The sequence below is a fragment of the Loa loa genome (genome assembly GCF_000183805.2).
Source record: "Loa loa unplaced genomic scaffold supercont3.46, whole genome shotgun sequence".
NCBI classification, from domain to species: Eukaryota; Metazoa; Nematoda; class Chromadorea; order Rhabditida; family Onchocercidae; genus Loa; species Loa loa.
The window spans coordinates 146,230-158,677 of record NW_018108226.1 but is presented as its reverse complement, the minus strand read 5'-3'; the positions used below and the strand labels follow the sequence as shown (position 1 = coordinate 158,677).

The following is a 12,448-nucleotide window of genomic DNA, read 5'->3' as shown; positions in this document are numbered from 1 at the left end:
GGAAGGCTTACTTGACATATTAAAAAATCTACTGAAATCGATTTTTGATTGACATTATTTATACTAAACTTAACATAGCCTTGCCTAGACTGGACCTGAGTCAGCTCTGTCTGGTTGTCAGATTCTAAATTATCTTTCAGTATACATATTTCAAAGTGCAGCTTAAGGACATTGAGATTAGAAGTGAAAGAATTATTATCTTTGTAACATGATGTCCAATTCAAAAACGCTTCGTACATTTCCTGCACGCTTGCTCATATTCTGTTCAACTGCTCAAAGTTCTGAACAGTGTTCTTTTAAACACCTCCATGATTGAAAAATCATTTTATTAGCTGAAAGTGAAACTGTTATGTTGAGAAAGAAGTTGGGCATCCTAACGAATAGAATTTGGAATGCTAAGCAGTCAGCACAGTTATTATCAGTAACTCTTCATAATTTCACTGCGGTGTGATGTATGCTGAGAATGGAAAACTATCTTCTGCATATGAAGCAATGCATTAATACTGAGCGTAAGAGCTCATTGTTGACACTGATAAGTTATTGAAGCAGGAGGAGTAACGATTTACAAGATCGATATGGTAGTGCTAATATGCAGCGTGAAAAATCCATAATTGAAAACTAGAAGAGAGATGGATGTGGTTTGTTTAGCTAGTAGATTAAATAGGTTGTTTTATTTATTTTATCACAGTGATATTGTTATGGTGAGTAACGATCGTTTCTGGCAAACAGTAGCTATATTTTTGGGTCTCTCTGTTTGGAGCAAAGGAGTTATTGGAGAAGAGATGTGATCAAATTATTCCGAAAGGATAGAAAAGTAGGAATTCTTACCAACAACACGTCGTGAAATGAACATTTGTTTATGCAGTTCCAATAATGCACAGTTTTGTTTCTTTGCTTCACTCCCAGTAGTAACTATAATAATTAATTAATTGCAAGTGAAGATATGGTTAGGAGGAATCACTTTATCCACGCTTGATGTGGGAAATTACGTGCGTGCATATGTACGAATGTTGTTCACCATATGTAATAATCACCAAATGGTTTCTGTGAAAAGTTTTGTCCTTTTTCAGGCTCAACACTTGAATGCTAGCATTGAAGAAGTATTGAACGCTTTACGTAGAATGTTCGTTACTGAACCGCCTGTTGCTGATTTTGACGGTAATAACCAGGACGAACATAATCGGGAAGCTATTAACGAAGTGGGAGATGAAGAGACAGAGCCAAGGGAGGTGGAGCAGGAGCACGGCGTAGCTGGTGATGATAATGGTGCCTAAGCTGGTTTAGCTGGAATGCGGTGAAAGTCGAAGGAATAAGAAGCGAAAGGAAGATTTTATGTAAAGGGCTGCATTGAGTTAGTACTTTTACTCCCTCTTTGTTATGCTTCTTATGGCGAAATGATATCTGTTTGTCCGTTTGCTAATGTTTCCATGTGTCCATATATATATATATATATATATATATATTTTAGTCATGGTAGACATTTGGTAGAGTTGCAAATTTTAAGACAGTGCAAAGAAGACAGAAACGAAATCGTTTTGGAAGTATAGGAAGGGAAAAGAGAACAGAGGGAGAAGAGGAGAAGGAAGCACAGATTTACTTATATTTTTATAGTTTTAATAGATTATTTTAACGTTTCTTGTAACAAACTGAGTCATTTCTTCCTATGCTGTAATAACCAAAGACTTCATTATTTTTTACTTTTCGATTCTCTTGTTAATAATTATTTGTTTGAAAGGTAGAGAAAACTGCACGTACAAAAAAACAGAAATCCAAGTTCTGAGTACCTTACTCCAGATCCCTTCATTTGTGGAAGAGAGCTTAAATCAAGCCTATGCAGATGTCAAGCGAAATGGCTAGAATTTCCGAAAAAATATTGTTTTTGTTGGAAACAAGAGTTCTTTTTTTAGCGGTGCAACATTAAACATCAAAGAAAGCAACTAGACGGGTAGAATAAAATATAAATTTATACTGAATTGTAAATTACTGCTATTTTTTTATGAATTATTCGGTAGAATCAAGTTCTCTGTTTAAAGTGGAGGAACTGGACAAAATAAACCAAAGTCAAAAATTAATGGATTTAAATGGAATTCTTCATATATACGAGGACGCGGAAAGTTTAAAACTTTTGGAAAGTGACATCGTTTGATATAAGGAAGTTGAATTTCTCGAAATAATTTGTTCCCATCCTATTTTATCAAAAACGCGAAACTTACACCATTCGTTTACCTTTTGTTTATTGGAAAAAGGAAATGAAAGGAGAAAAGAGCTAATGAGAGGCGATAGAAAAAAAGCTGAAGGCCCTCTCTGCTATTTCCGTACTTCATTCTGCCACTTCAACATTGCAGAAATCGTTTTTTCATGCTAGTTTTTTTTTTTTTCTTTTTTTCTGCCAGCTACGGTAGTCTAATAATGATGCATTTTATCTTAACTTAGTCTTTAAATCGAAATCAATATATTCGTAGAACAAAAGATGTTATTAGCTTAAAGGATCCTTGGTTGTAGAACACATTATAAGAATTCAAGTCCTCTTACCTGCTTTGCTTCATTAAGTCAACTAGCATTTGCGCTAAGAAAGTAGTTTTTCTTCCGATCTGGGTTAAACTTTTATCATCATTTCATACTTTGAATTCGTAAATTTTCCTTACTCTAAGTACAAGATAGAAAATAAATAATTTTTCCTTGTTAGGAAGTTATGTCTTCCACTGGCGATATGGATTACCATCTATTCGACAACAGTTTGAGTTAGTAAGCGGTATTTCACCATTAAAAAAGTGGAAACTTCATAAATGGGAATGAATTCCTGATTTTAACGATGAATAATTTACAAAAATTTGAGGTGAGAGGAAGTGAAGAGTCTATTCCAACATGTTGGATGTTTACCGGTTGAGATCATTTATTGCAAAAAAGTTATTTTAAAAATAATAATTTTTGTGTTAGGAAAATGCAAATGTTGGCGAGAAGCATTAAGGTATTAGTAGTGAATTATCTGCAAAGAAAGATGCAATATTGTAATCAATTTATGGATGCTTAGTAATAATGCTTTACAAAGAGGAATGAGAGAAATTTGAACAGTTTCTAGATATGTATATATGGAAGTGGTAGTTCTTGAAAGAGTATATTTGTTTTATTGGCAGTACTACTAATTCTAATCTAATATTTAATTCTAAAACTTGAGTTTTTAATAGTTATGTTATTCTTAGTTATATGTTTTGTGCTGGGTGCTGTAATACTTTTTCGATCCACTTTAATAATATGCTAAATGGTGAAGTAGTGCTGAGAACTTCAATATCATATAATTTCCCATCAAATGGTGGTGGTACATGTCGCGTTGATAGTAAATATTCGTTACATTACATCATTACGTTACATCATTGTGATTGTCTTTTCTCTAAATATGTACATTTGACACCTTAGCTTTTTCTTCCACTCTCCAATCGTCTATTGTGATGTTGTTTACTAGTTATTTGCTCCTGATTTGTTTGTCTACATGCTTTCTTTTACTGTTTACTATTATATAAATCCATTCGTATATGACAGTCGTATTATTCCGTCATATATTTGCTTCTGCGATGATTTTTTTAGTCTGAAAATGCTTAATAAACGTTTTCTCATTGTTGTTTTTGTTAAGAACCACTAAATCCGCAAATAGTCGGCCAGAGCGGAAATATTTGAAGATTGTGACGAAATCGTTTCCTAAGACGAAGAGCAAGAAGATATAATTGCTTGGCGGAAATAGGAGGTGTTCAAATATTTCAGAGTCGTTACTGCTTTGGCAGTCTTTTATCTGTGAGTTGATATCTGTGGGTAGTCATCACTGAGGTGATTGATGATGGGATGAGGGAGGTCGGAGTACAGGGTTCCGGGTGCTTGAAGTTCTAGAATATAACAACTCTTATACAAAATTCAGTGTTATTTAAATTACATTCAAAATATTGTTCAACTACTCTGGTTCGCTTTTTGGATCCTTTGTTTTATTTGTGATACATTACACGATAATGCAGGTAATGCGCTTTAGGATAATGCACTCTGCACTGAATTCTTAACAAATCATCGCGATCCCATCAATATGATCAAAGAAGAAGAAGAAGCTTCTTCATCACAGGCGATTGTCCTTGCTATTTTGGAAAATAATGAGGATGGCTTAAGTAACGAAGATCTGATGAAGCAGACCGCGGGGATGGATGTCAAAGCACGTGGCGAAGCAGTCAATTCTTTGTTATCGTTGGGTAAGATCGAAATGCTGCCTGGTCATACATCTGGCTCATTTATCCTACGTTTAAGAAAAGGCACACAAATTACCGATGCCACGCATGAGGAACAGTTGGTAAGCAGTTCTTCAAATTTGATTTTTTTTTCATTGTTTTTCATCAATAAATAATTGTGGAAATGACATTAAAATTATACTAATTGACGATCAAATAATTTAAATTTACGATGGTTTGTTTTTTATCTATTAGCGCTTGCATTTTCTTTTCTGTTCGTTCCTCATCATTCAATATTTTTAGGTCATTTTTCATGATCTGCACTATTTGGACTTAAAATCAACTTAAGTTACAGATTTATTCATTAATTGAAGAATCAGGTAAAAAGGGTATTTGGATACGGGAAATTCGTGATCGGACTGGTTTATCGCAGACGCAAATGCGTAAAGTTCTGAAAGTATTGGAACAACGCAAACTTGTTAAATCGATAAAAGTTTCTTTCTAATTTCTCGACCCACAGTTTTTACATTTTGCATATTTGTATAAAAATTTATTACTTTTTTTTAGTAATCTTTTAGTAACTTTTCTCCTTCCGAAGAAAGTTTACTTGTTCATCATTACGATGTACTTGAATTACATTACTTTTCGATATATGACAATCATTATCCATATTAAGAAAATCTTGGAACTATAAAGCATTCATCTTAATTCAAACATTAATTCGCAGTTGCATTCTACTTCTTTTAAAAAAGATGCATCTTTTTACAGGCGGTAGGTACGACAAAAAAATGCTACATGTTGTACGGTGCAGTGGCAGATGAATCGTTGACGGGTGGAACATTCTATTCCGACCAACAGCTGGATTCACAGTTCGTCGAAACTCTAGCACATATTTGTGTTGCGATGTTGCAGGTTGATTTTTGTCATACTTGCTGAAATAGCTGCTTATATTTCGAAAAGAAGGATTCAGACGATTGAAATTCAAATTTCAATCGATCTCAAATCACATTTAGGAGTTAGTTAGCAGGGCAATCGTCCATTCAATATTTGTTTGAAATCTGCTCCGAAAATTCCCTAGAGCACTTTTAAACAGTTTGAATTCCTTGAAAAGTTTTTTAAGAATTATTTTTAAAGACTTCCAGTTCTTTCGGATACTTATCTGTGTTGTTTGATTACTAATTCATATATCACTTCTGATAATAGGGATCTTGTTGAGGATGGGTTACTATTTTGACGTCACTGTAAGAATAGTGGGGTAGTTCGAAGTATTAATGTCATTTGTTGATGTCTAATTTTTCAGTTTAAAAACTATGAAATTAAAATTTTTTCCATTTATATGTTAATAACTGTTTGTTTGGTGCTGCTATGAATTGATTAGTATTCTCTGCTTGAGCGAACTATACCGTTTTTTCCTAACTTTGAATTTTAAACTTCGAATCAGCATTCACTATGTGGTGTCCAGGATAACAATAAGAAAGAGCATTGTAGAGCAAGCGGAAATTCTCTGAGGATAACCACAAAAATGACCCTGCAGCTGCTCGGGAGTTTGCGTTCGTTCGTTCCACCGAGGTGGCGCAATTCATTCGCGAAAAGGGTGTTTGTCGTGTGCAACTCAGTGTTGCGGATATTGAGAGTATCCTGTCAGTAGCACTGTTAGATGGTTTAATTGAACGACGTGCAGACGGTATGTACCGGGCCCTGATATCTAAGATTACCCGTTGTGCTCCATCTCTTTGTCCTTGTATTCACTGTCCCATTCAAGCTGATTGTAAACCAGGTCATGTGATTTCACCGCAGAACTGTGAATATTTTGCGAGTTGGTTGGGTTGGTAGCAATCGGATATACCAGGTTATGCAGGTTGTTTTGTCTGGGAACTACTAGACTTTTATTTCTTGTCTTAAATCAGTGCATTACATCTATGGTGTTTAGGTCCACGATGTTTTGCTTTTTTTGTATTCATTTCACATTTATAGATATTTCTGTATTGTTTTTTTTCTTTTTTTTTATTGCTGAACATTTGTTATGCATTGGAAAATAAACTTTTCAATTCTCTCTCTCTGTCACACTGTTTTCATTTGTCAGAATTTGCCTGGTTCTTCACAGTTGAAAGGTTCTCTTAAATTGAACGAATATATAATTTGGTTTTTCCGTATCACCTGCCGTAATCTTTCTCCATAACACTGTGCTTTCATTGATCCTAGAGAAGGTTTATCCAATTTGGGTAGGGGATGAAAAAGTTTCATATTTATCGGTTTCCATTCCAGATGAAGAGTTTCTCCATTGATACACAATTTAAGCATCCCATGAATAGTAAGGTTTAAATGCTTCTCGGGAGAATGTGTGCGTAGCAATAAAAAATTCACGATCTCTAAAACTGAACTGACTTAGCATCATAATTCTGTAGCTGACCAATGAAATGTTGTTTCCTTCCATTTATCCATCATACAATGCTATTGCAGAGGTGCTCAAATTAAAATTGTTGATTCAAATTAATCCAATCGAAGGAAGATCTGAAAATTTGGATTCTTCTCTACTCACTTGTGAGTTCAAAAAGTTGAACATCTATTCCCTTTCATTATAAAATGAAAATTATAAATCCAATTACTGTACATTGAAAGTCAAAAAACGATTTTACTTTAAAAATTGTCAACTCAAATTAATCCATTTGAGGAAAGGTCTCCAAATTTGGATTCTTTGCTTTAAAAAATATTAAAATGTTCCCTTTTTCTCTTCAGTTGAGGAAGGTGAGGCAATTTTTATCAACCGTTTGATCCGAAAAAAATTTTTTTTCCCAATTATCTCAACTGAAGAGAAAAAGGAAAAAAGGAAACATTTAAATACTTTTAGAATAAACTTCCCACTGCTTTTTAAAAATTAAAGATTTAAAATTTTTAAAAACACTAAACACAATCAGTGCTCATTCTTGTCGTTTGTGACATTTCGAGATTTGCCAATGAGACATCTAGCTCATATGAATCGAAATTTATTTCTTTTTGTTTTTAGTGTTGATATACAGATCACGGGAGAAGTAAACAAGTGAATGTTTCTCGTATTCTGCATTGATTTCATTAAAATGATGGTTTCGAGGCTATTTCAAGCTTAGTAGCCAAAGGTGAAAAGGAAAGGATTATATTTCGGAAATACAATTCATCCCATTCTATTTTCATCATTGTCGATGATTTGGATGGACTTATTGCCTAGCAATTTAGCAGAAGTAAGTGCATTTTCAATTCAATTTCAATTAATTTAGTTCAGACCTGAATCAAAAAATCAAAATTACACTGTGTAGAATTTGGGAAACAAAAAGTAAACTTTCGGGACTTAAATATCATCGAGACTTAACGCTCCCGATGATATTAATAATCCCGGTAGCAATTCGGGACAGAATGAACTTTTTCATTTTGAAATAGCCTCAATGAAATCAGCTGGAGAAAGAGAAATTTGGTACAAAACAGCCGTTAAATTCAATAATTTTGCATATTATATGCTAATAATTTCTATTAAAGCTAATTAAGACTTAAAGCATCGGAATGCATTCATCGAGAGGATCAATTCCTTCCTCATTTTTGTAGCCATTCAATGGGATCTTTCCACTCAGCTTCATTTTTATTTTCAATTCTTATTCATTCTATACAGATCAATGATTTTGGTTTCAATCAAATAGTTGCAATTTATATCCCTTTTTTTTTTCTTCGTCAGTTCAATTTTAAAATCGCGACCAATTGATGGGAAGATTAGAAGGAAGGTTAAGAAGAAAGAGTCAACCTCAGTTCGTAACGAATTTCATGTCGTATACGAAACAATCCTTTTAAAACATATGGAGCTTCTGTTAATTTTCATTGAATGTTTGATGATTTACATTGCATAGTAATTGATAGGAAGAAACATTCTTGAAATCAGATAGTATCTTTATTGGAAATTGAAAAAATACCGTACTAAGGAAGACCTATTTACAAAAACGGCTTCACTAAAAATATATTATGGAGGGTTTTTTAAATAATATTGGTTTTACTGTATAATCGTACCTCTGTTCTTCCTGAATAAATTACGATATTTTAAGGAACTGCCTAAAATGATTTGTTGAAATCAGTTCCTAAATGCTTATTATGCATCTCTGAAGTGTTTTGATTATTTCATTCCCAAAATCAAAATATGTTTATGTTGAAAATGATGCAGAAGCTTGAGAAATTGATAATTAGGTCTATCTTCTATAGAAGGTAAGGTTTAGTTAAAATACTATTGAAGTTCGTTGAGTAATGTATACCTTCCAGAAAAGAAAAAAAAACGATTCAAACTATCTTACGTAAATACTAAAATTACTGTCACTGTCGTAAATGATCGTGATAAAGGGGAGTTTGGTGGTAATGACAAACTTATCGGTATTTCAGGTTACTCAAATTATTTATCAGTTTCGTTAAATATGACAGCGATAAGAAGTGCTGATGTTCAGCTAAGATGATTGTAATAGCTGTGGAAAATGATACTACTAGACTAAACAACATTCACTGAGACCGTAAAAAAGGGAAGATGGATGACTGATTTGATCCGAATTGCTCGTTAGACTTGGGAATAGATCGCCAATCAGAGCAAATGTTACACTCGATGTTCGTATAATTTACTATTCAGAATGTGTTCTGTAAAGGTTTCTTAATGCCTTTACAGTCCATATCATATTGCATCCAAAAAGGTCCCCAAAATTATGATCGCATTGAAGCATCGAATCCGTGATGTATTGTTACTTAGAGAATGGTGAGAACCGTTCAGGAAGTGAATGAAAATTTTGAGAGAACAATCTTCCGATCGAAAAGAAATAAAATAAAAAGTAATCGTTGGAGAGAAATCTTTGAGATATGAAGGGAAAGAGTTATTGAAAAGCAACGATAACAACAGTTGATGCTGCTTATTGCAAAAGAACGGAAATTTAAAAGTGAGTATCGAAACTGGTGAGGTGATAGAGATACTTCCAACGGCTAACAGCTTAGCTGTTAGCAGTCATTAGTTGGTAGGATGAATGCGATATAATCAACCAACAGCTGGGAAGCTTGAGTTTGACAATCTCGAGATGTTGCTTTAAAGAGGGATATGGGACAGAAAAGAGTAGAAGAACTATGAAACAGAATATAGAATATGAAAGAGACAAAAAAGCCAAGCGAGATATTAATGCTGATAGTGTGAAAATCTCGAGCTCGAAGCCTGAGGTGTTAAACAAGCGCAGAATGGAATGAAAGAATGATGGGGAAGGAAATGCAGATTGCCAATGTGGTAATTTATTTCCCTCCTTGCTTCATCCTGCTGTTCCTCTCAGTTCTCTTGGTATTTCCATTCGTCCATCATTACTATCACTACTAACTAATCGTACCCGATCACCATCACTATCTCATATCATCCCTAACATCATCATCGCCACCATCACCGCTATCGCCACCGTCGTTTTTACCGTCAACGTCACCTCCATCATTATTTAATTCTTCCCGATCAAAACTATTGCGGTCAATTACTCCGCGCTCGTTCAATCTGTCTATCTGTGTAGGTGTGTGCGTATGTACACCCTCCCAGTCGTGCTGTCGTTATTATCACTTGTACACACACTTATGATATAGATGCTCTTCTCAGGAAGTTCTTCAACAAAAGTGAAAAAGGATGAGAAAAAGGAGAAGAAATTAGAGAAAGGTATGCTTTGTCTCTTTCATCTTTTTCTCACCCCTATATGCATACTCATTCCATTTATGGCTTAATTAATTTTCAATTCCTCATTGTCCTGCAATTGTACTTTTGTTTACTTAATTGAAGTTTTCCCTGATTTAATAACTAACAAATTAGCATTCTCAATTATGTAAAGCTCTCTTCAGGTGTCACATATCATTTCGTCCTTTGTCCATCTCTCTTCCTCTTTCTTTCTTTTTTTCCTCTTCACTTATGGCTTTATTTCACATGAAAGCAATATAACTGATCAAAATGTCCTTCATGTACGTTCTTCATTCAATGCATTCATTTATTGTACCACTTTTTGTCCCAAAATAATAGTAATTTATTGAAACTTCCAAATTAATAGAAGCGATGAACTGAAAAAGTTTGTTTTAGGTGTTTACTTACTCATAACTTTATTTCATGTTGAGGAATGTATTCTTTGAAATGAAATGCAATCATTCTCAATCCGATGAATATATCTGTTCAAAGTTTGCTAATCTCTTTCATTAAACAATCTTTTCAAAAATTATACCAATTCCTTTTGGGCAAACAATATTTTTAAAACTTATTATTGTTCTCTATGAATTGCCAGCCATATCATTGCCTTAATTGAAATAAAGTGATTCATTCACAGGAAGCTTTTTTTTTTTGTTTTTGTCCCAAGGTAAATACACAGCCAGATATTAAATGCCGAAATGAGCTTTAACACCTTCAAGCAATTTCGTTAGTATCGATAGTGCTAATGAAACAGTAAATAATAGGCTTTTTGCAGAATTTAAGTTGACTATTTTATGCAGAAATATTAATATCTAAAAACCAAATCCTCTTCTAATTCCTTCCACCCGAGAAGAGTTGGCAGTGCATGACTTCTGGAAAAGTGTCTTCCGACAAAAGGTAATTTTTAAGAATTCTAGGATATCTTTCGGATATCAAGACAAGTCATTTTTAACTATTCTTCCTGTCCTATTGCAAGCATTTTAGGGCTTTGTAAGTCAATTAAATTTAACACTGTCAAGGCCGTAAAGTTACCAATTCCGTGTTGATTATTCCTTCACAACCACCAGAAATGTCTTGATTCACACCCGTCTGACCAAGATACTGATGACATGACGGTTTAAATGAATCATTCCAGCCTCAGTCGATCTTTTCTCTTAGTTTGTTTAAAGTTTCCGAGAGTTGTATACTGTCGTATTACTACATCATTCAATCGTTCAACTCCTCATTTAACGACAACAATTGCGAGTCACAGATTATGTGACGGAACGATTTTTTGACTAAGATTTTTATGTTTAATAGGTCAAGAAACAATTACTTTTGTTTTTATGGAAGATTCAGTCTGAAGAATTAATTTCAGTAATTAATTGAGAATTTAGAACTCCGAATAGCACGACAAAAATTTTTCAAATTTATTAAATAAACGAAAATTGCTCAACTTCACCGGCATTATTAAGCTTGATTGTTTTTAATAGAAAAAAATCACTTTACAACTTAATTCCATCACTGTCATGAATTTGGCCTTATTAATTCAAGTTCTGGCCTAGTCCAAAAGCAAACATAAAATGCTATATATTTTTGCTCTCATAAGTTGGCTCTTTCTGTGCTAAAAAAATATTTCATTTATTTCACTGTTTCACTTTTTCCATTTATTCCATATCACTTTCCAAGTTTACTTAATGTTAACCTCATAGAACTAACCGAACTATTCAATTTTTAATTGAATTTAGAATTTTACAATTTGTACGGTTAAAAACATTTCGAAAAATTGAAGTACTTGTTAAGATTGAAAAACATAAGTCCATAAGCATATCATATCATTAACATCTAAGAGGATTTTCGAGACTATCGGTTCATTCATTGTAATATATTTTCAAGAATAATTCAGCGACCAAAAACGGTGCTAAATCTTTTTTTTTGATTCGTCTTCTGATATTCCGGTTAAACTAGGAGGGTTTTTTGAAGTACTTGTTAGTAGCTTTCATTGACTGCTTAACGTAGCTTAGGTCAGAATAATTCTAACAATTAATTTTGATTGATGCAGAAATGTTACAAAGAAAAATATAAAATTCATCAAAGGAAATAGTTTCCAGATGACCGATACGATATGCAGGAAGCTGTATTTATACGTTGGGCGAATTCGTTGGCTGGCGGAGTAGTGAAAGAACTGAGCGATGTTATGGATACGAAGTTTCTATCTATTTTTGTGCAACTTATCACGGGCGATTCATTTGTAAACTTTATAAATACTTTTGGTTTAAAATATCTTTAAATCGGAATGCAGACTTTTGATGAATTTTTATTTTCGATATCATTTAGGAATTTCCATTTAAATCCTTCTCTTTCTTTTTCTTGATCTGAAACTAGGGACAGAATCATTAATGGATGGATAGACCCATGGTTAGTCATATCCATTACACACTGAGATGTTAGCTATTCCCCTGCTATACTAAATGACTAAATGACGTTCGTGTCCTGATAATATATATATATATATATATATATATATATATATATATATATATATATATATATATATATATATATATATATATATATATAT

The 12,448-nt window shown here is 33.3% G+C and overlaps 4 protein-coding genes across 4 annotated transcripts in view; 3 read left to right on the top strand and 1 right to left on the bottom strand.

Moving 5' to 3' along the window:
- LOAG_17163 (Hc38) overlaps positions 1–1,274 on the top strand; it is a gene marked incomplete at both ends in the record, with an annotated part of 8,387 nt that extends 7,113 nt beyond the window's left edge. Inside the window, one exon of the mRNA XM_020449823.1 lies at positions 1,071–1,274. Coding sequence (XP_020306594.1) covers positions 1,071–1,274 — 204 coding nt within the window. The remainder of the gene's footprint in view (positions 1–1,070) is intronic.
- Positions 1,275–4,008: 2,734 nt separating this feature from the next.
- LOAG_08512 (RNA polymerase Rpc34 subunit family protein) lies at positions 4,009–6,168 on the top strand. The gene is made up of 4 exons (XM_003144041.2): positions 4,009–4,324; positions 4,558–4,695; positions 4,971–5,114; positions 5,691–6,168. The coding sequence occupies exons 1-4, from the start codon at positions 4,067–4,069 to the stop codon at positions 6,033–6,035; spliced, it is 885 nt and encodes a 294-aa protein (XP_003144089.1). The 5' UTR covers positions 4,009–4,066; the 3' UTR covers positions 6,036–6,168.
- A 3,407-nt stretch (positions 6,169–9,575) lies between these two features.
- On the bottom strand, positions 9,576–9,764 carry LOAG_08509 (hypothetical protein; the record flags this gene model as incomplete). Its single annotated transcript, XM_003144040.1, has 1 exon — positions 9,576–9,764. A coding segment is annotated over one exon (189 nt), but the record flags the coding sequence as incomplete, so codon positions are not given.
- A 42-nt stretch (positions 9,765–9,806) lies between these two features.
- LOAG_08667 (hypothetical protein) overlaps positions 9,807–12,448 on the top strand; it is a gene marked incomplete at its 3' end in the record, with an annotated part of 4,794 nt that continues 2,152 nt past the window's right edge. Inside the window, exons 1-2 of the mRNA XM_020447760.1 lie at positions 9,807–9,873; positions 11,979–12,118. Of these exons, the coding sequence (XP_020302045.1) occupies positions 11,993–12,118 (126 nt within the window). The 5' untranslated portion in view covers positions 9,807–9,873; positions 11,979–11,992. The remainder of the gene's footprint in view (positions 9,874–11,978; positions 12,119–12,448) is intronic.

Excerpts from the sequence above, each read along its gene's own strand:
- LOAG_08512 (XM_003144041.2), top strand. The coding sequence starts at position 4,067 with ATGATCAAAGAAGAAGAAGAAGCTTCTTCATCACAGGCGATTGTCCTT. Across the intron at positions 4,696-4,970 it reads AACTTGTTAAATCGATAAAA|GCGGTAGGTACGACAAAAAA; the intron begins GTTTCTTTCTAA and ends ATCTTTTTACAG. Across the intron at positions 5,115-5,690 it reads TTTGTGTTGCGATGTTGCAG|AGCAAGCGGAAATTCTCTGA; the intron begins GTTGATTTTTGT and ends AGAGCATTGTAG.